Raw genomic sequence first — 6,000 nt, 5'->3', positions numbered from 1 at the left:
ATATATATATATATACACACACACACACACACATTTGAATAATAATTCAGGGGGGTTAAAAATTCTGACTTTAACTGTATATATAATTTGTATGTGCATAATTACAATAAGTAATGCTGCATTAATTGATAATGTGCATTTATCTTTTATTTTTTTACAGGAAAATACATGGCAGACAACTAAACACCACCTCTGACCCATGCAAGTCTGCATATTTTGGACCAATTCTGAATCTTTAAACACAGGACAGATGTGAAGCCTGACCCCTACCTGACCTTATGGATGAACCTTTGTAGATGTGCGCAACAGGTGGATCCTCACACACTCCAGCAGTATTATATAAGTTGCATTCTAAATGATAAAATGTGGACCGTTTTAGGGTGTACTTCTTATATTCGTGAACTGTATTCACTTTGCAGCATCCGTATTACGGCCTGGGTTTGTTCGTAAGGTTTTAGCCTCTTCTTTCTCTCCGACGTGTTATTGGCTGTGCCTACCTGAACCTGAATTCTCTCTACAAGTGATACTAAACATGTGGTGTTTTTCTTACTCTATGCATTCAGTTTGTCAAAAGTATCACCTTTTCGAACAAGGTAGCAAATTAGTACAACAGACTGACTGTCTAAAAGAGGAATGAGCCTTGGCCACAAGATGGCGCTATACTGTTGCATGTAGTTTAAGGTCTGCGCCGGGATTTGGTGTCGCTCATGCACATCAAGTCATGAAAATGTATTCAGGAAAATCGCATTTAATTCACTCAGTGCAGTCAGGTGCGTTAATTGGAGAATAAAAGAATAGAAATTCTATTTTGTTGAAACTCTTGGAATTTTTAGACAGCCACTGCTTTAAAAAGAAAAATCCTCCTGCTTGCAATAGACAGACTTAATTTTCCTCAACAGAAAAAAATCAATATAAATATATATAAATATATATATCTTGAAGGCCGTTTGGTGTTTCTCGTATTGTTAAATAGCCTTTCCGTTGTTCCCAAGGGGAGCAGTGCTAGACATCAGAGTCCATGACATCATTCTATTTTTATTTATTTCATAATTTGTTGTATATATATATAAACAAAAAAAGAAACCAGTTAAATTGTATATGAATAGACTTTGAATGGTATCATACTTTAGGAGTTTTTGACTTTTTGTTATCTGTGTAGTTGGGTAAGCTGTGTACAGTATAATGCCGAGGTATCATTTTTAAATTAATTTCAGATATAATTTTTTAAAACTCAAGCGCAACAGAAAATATAGGGTATATATGGGGTCTGGGGGGGGGGGGGGGTTGAATGAGAGAAGGATGCTGTATCTACCTAAACGCGTCATGCTTAATGTTTTGACAGTGTTATTGTACAGCGGCACTATTAGTTGAGCTTTTGGACATTGTAAATTGTTTTCTCATTCACGCAGATGTGTTTGTATATCCAGCCTCACGTTAAAAAAAAAACTTCAGTGTCCTGAGCATGAGCCCTGCGCTTGAGAACATCTTTATTTTGCAAACGGTAACGGTCTCTGTGAGATGACAAGGTTCTTGAGTGGTTCAATGACCAAATCGCTTTTTTTTTTTTTCTTTATTTCTTTCTTTATTTTTGTTTGTACGTGTATCTCCAGAATTGTCCTTTAAGAGAAAATAAGCTGCATATTTTTTAAATGTTTAAACCTATGAATAAAGTGAAAAATATTGTTTCTTGTGGAAAAAAAAAACTATGATGAAAAGGAAAAAAAAAAACACTGTGTTACTGTTTAACTTCCCAGGTGTTCAGAAGTTCACTGTCAAGAACAAACATTTCGGTTCCATCCCTATAGTGTCTAGTGGTGAGTTTGGTTTGGTTTGATGTTGATTGATTGATATTTGCAAGTTTATAGACCGCCTCTAAAGTTACATACAGAGAATATGCCAGAATTTAAGCTCAAATGTATTGGAAAAGAATGACTTAAGGCAACACAATTCAAAGGAAATCAATGAATGAATTGATATGAAGTCATTTAAAAAAAAATTGGTAACACTTTATTTTGATGGTCCATTTGAGTATTAGCAGACTGTCTGCTTAATATCTGTTGATACTGCTCCTTCAACAGACATTTAACTGACTAGAAGAAACTTACACTAACCCTAACTCTAACCCCAACCTAACAGTCTACTTATCTAATGAGAATTAGTTGGCATGTAGATGCAATCTAGCTTAAATTCAACAAACTGACCATCAAAATAAAGTGTGAACAAAAAAATCAAAGTTTGTTTTGAGATTTTTCAGGAGTTTAAAACCATTCACCAAAACAATATTTTGGGAGGAGTTGAGTTTTGGCTTCTAAATACCTTTAAGGGCCGGGACACACCAAGCAAAGCCAAACAACTAGCGAAAAACGAAACCAAAAAGGTCCCCGTGAACACACCAAATAGACGAAAGCCGTGTTCTGCACCTGCACACCAGGACTTCCACAGGGGGCAGTATTTTTGTTTTCCCGTTCGACAAAGGGAAACCGAATTCCAATGCGCCAAGACTGTGTAAACCGCATTTAGTACCATTATCAGAGTAATTGTAACTCCCCATGGAGGGATTCGCTCCTGCAAATATGTCTAATAATATATAATAATATAGATAGTCTAATAATCCATATCGTTTGCAAATATTTGAGAAATATTGTGAAATGACAGCTGGCCTCTTTGTGTTCCTTCTTGACTTGTATTGTTTACGTGAAACAAGTCAGACCTCAGTCAGCGGTCCGATGCCGATTCGACATGCTGAATTGGGTCAACGCGATTCGATGTTAACCCGACGAGAGCTGATGAGGGGAACACACCAAACCAATTAGCCTGATCGACAAAACAATGAAGCCCCATGGCCAATTGTTGCCTTGGTGTGTCCCGGCCTTAAGTTACCATTGGTTGGTGGCTATTACACAATGGGTGGGTGTGTTCTGTGTGATCACATCAAAGAAGCACCACCTGCAGTGCTGCAGTGTCGGAATGTTTGAAAAAGCAGATTGACCTTTGATTTGAATAGTTGAATAATGATTTCAAACATATTTTTGCCCTCAAAGAATTTTAATAAATATAGCTTAGTTTGAAGTACACCAGGCCTTTAAAGTGCAAATGTAAGCGTTAATGCAGTTGTCTGCTATAATGAACACCTTTTTGGGTCTTTATATTTATTAAAATTAACTCAAATTACATGTTTTTTTTTTAAACTACCAAATGGATAAACAAAATGTGCTGTAATTTAAAGATGAGTAGCATTTGAAGATCATGACAAAATTCTGACTATAAAGTGTTTATCTAATGTAGGTCTACCTTGTAGACTTTTGATATACTGTATATTAAAAAAAATATTCACAGCTACATGGGCTCATACACAAAATAAGCCTTCATTTAAAGGGACAGTTCACCCAACAATAAACATTTACTTGAAAAATGAACTTGTCACACCAGTTTCTCTCTTCTGTTGAACACAAAAGGTCTTTTTTTAACAGAAGAAACTTGTGAAGGCTCGAAACTACTTGAAGACCAGTAAATGTTTTATTTGTGGGTGAACTATCCCTTTAAAACTCAATAATAATAAACAGTAAATAATCTGTTACATATGATTTGATAGTTTACTTGAATAAATATAAGAATTGAAAGGGTGTGCACATTACAGCTGACACATTGGTGAACACTTTTTAGATTTATGATGCTATAGTGTTATTTAGCTTTAAATTGCTGTATATCATGTCTGTCCTGTAAAAAGGGATTATTTAAATTTGTGAGTAAATTTAAAACACGTTGCATTAAACGTGACAAGTTGAATCTACTTAAAAATTGAGTAAAGCCATTCTAACCTGGAACTTAAGTTGATTCAACTTATTTTTTATAATCATGCACTTAGTTAATTTATTTAAATTTAAAGGCAACAGGATTACTCAGTTTAAGTAAACTCAACTTATTGTTTCAAAAGCAACAGGTTTACTCACTTATTTTAGGTAAAATCAACTTATTGTTTTAAAAACAACAGGTTTACTCATTTATTTTAGGTAAAATCAACTTATTGTTTTAAAAGCAACAGGTTTGCTTACTTATCTTAAGTAAAGTCAACTAAACATTTTAAAAACAACAGGTTTACTCACTTATTTTAGGTAAAATCAACTTATTGTTTTAAAAACAACAGGTTTACTCATTTATTTTAGGTAAAATCAACTTATTGTTTTAAAAACAACAGGTTTGCTTATCTTAAGTCAACTTATTATTTTAAAAGCAACATGTTTGCTTACTTATCTTAAGTAAAGTCAACTAAACATTTTAAAAACAACAGGTTTACTCACTTATTTTAGGTAAAATCAACTTATTGTTTTAAAAACAACAGGTTTACTCACTTATTTTAGGTAAAATCAACTTATTGTTTTAAAAACAACAGGTTTACTCATTTATTTTAGGTAAAATCAACTTATTGTTTTAAAAGCAACATGTTTGCTTACTTATCTTAAGTAAAGTCAACTAAACATTTTAAAAACAACAGGTTTACTCACTTATTTTAGGTAAAATCAACTTATTGTTTTAAAAACAACAGGTTTGCTTATCTTAAGTCAACTTATTATTTTAAAAGCAACATGTTTGCTTACTTATCTTAAGTAAAGTCAACTAAACATTTTAAAAACAACAGGTTTACTCACTTATTTTAGGTAAAATCAACTTATTGTTTTAAAAACAACAGGTTTACTCACTTATTTTAGGTAAAATCAACTTATTGTTTTAAAAACAACAGGTTTACTCACTTATTTTAGGTAAAATCAACTTATTGTTTTAAAAACAACAGGTTTACTCATTTATTTTAGGTAAAATCAACTTATTGTTTTAAAAGCAACATGTTTGCTTATCTTAAGTAAAGTCAACTAAACATTTTAAAAACAACAGGTTTACTCACTTATTTTAGGTAAAATCAACTTATTGTTTTAAAAACAACAGGTTTGCTTATCTTAAGTCAACTTATTATTTTAAAAGCAACATGTTTGCTTACTTATCTTAAGTAAAGTCAACTAAACATTTTAAAAACAACAGGTTTACTCACTTATTTTAGGTAAAATCAACTTATTGTTTTAAAAACAACAGGTTTACTCACTTATTTTAGGTAAAATCAACTTATTGTTTTAAAAACAACAGGTTTACTCACTTATTTTAGGTAAAATCAACTTATTGTTTTAAAAACAACAGGTTTACTCACTTATTTTAGGTAAAATCAACTTATTGTTTTAAAAACAACAGGTTTACTCACTTATTTTAGGTAAAATCCACTTATTGTTTTAAAAACAACAGGTTTACTCATTTATTTTAGGCAAAATCAACTTATTGTTTTAAAAGCAACATGTTTGCTTACTTATCTTAAGTAAAGTCAACTAAACATTTTAAAAACAACAGGTTTACTCACTTATTTTAAGTGAAATCAACTTATTGTTTTAAAAGCAACACGTTTACTTATCTTAAGTCCACTTATTGTTTCCAAAGCAACAGGGTTTTTACTCACTTATTTTAAGTAAAGTCGACTTATTGTTTCAAAAGCAACAGGGTTTACTTACTTATTTTAAGTAAAGTCAACTTATTGTTTTTTAAGCAACAGGTTTACTCACCTATTTTAGGTAAAATCAACTTATTGTTTTAAAAGCAATGGGTTTACTCACTTATCTTAAGTAAAGTCAACTTATTGTTTCAAAAGCAACAGGTTTACTGACTTATCTTAAGTCAACTAATCATTTTAAAAACAACAGGTTTACTCACTTATTTTAAGTAAAATCAACTTATTGTTTTAAAAACAACAGGTTTACTCACTTATTTTAAGTAAAATCAACTTATTGTTTCAAAAGCAACAGGTTTAGTCACTTATTTTAGGTAAAATTAACTTATTGTTTTAAAAACAACAGGTTTACTTACTTATTTTAGGTAAAATCAACTTTTTTTTAAAGCAACAGGGTTTACTCACTTATTTTAAGTAAAGTCAACTTATCATTTAAAATCAACGGGTTTACTCACTTA

At 31.4% G+C, this 6,000-nt stretch overlaps 1 protein-coding gene across 5 annotated transcripts in view; it reads left to right on the top strand.

Annotated features, from left to right (window-relative positions):
- The window catches only part of sgip1a (SH3GL interacting endocytic adaptor 1a), a 152,085-nt gene extending 150,826 nt beyond the window's left edge, over positions 1 to 1,259 (top strand). For all 5 annotated transcript variants that reach the window (XM_056460021.1, XM_056460023.1, XM_056460022.1 and 2 more), the window contains one exon: positions 161 to 1,259. In XM_056460021.1, the coding sequence (XP_056315996.1) occupies positions 161 to 183 (23 nt within the window). In that variant the 3' untranslated portion in view covers positions 184 to 1,259. The remainder of the gene's footprint in view (positions 1 to 160) is intronic.
- Positions 1,260 to 6,000: the final 4,741 nt, after the last annotated feature.

This window comes from Danio aesculapii, chromosome 6, assembly GCF_903798145.1.
Source record: "Danio aesculapii chromosome 6, fDanAes4.1, whole genome shotgun sequence".
NCBI classification, from domain to species: domain Eukaryota; kingdom Metazoa; phylum Chordata; class Actinopteri; order Cypriniformes; family Danionidae; genus Danio; species Danio aesculapii.
Note: the sequence above shows the minus strand (reverse complement) of the source record. Positions and strands in the feature narration are given on the sequence as shown.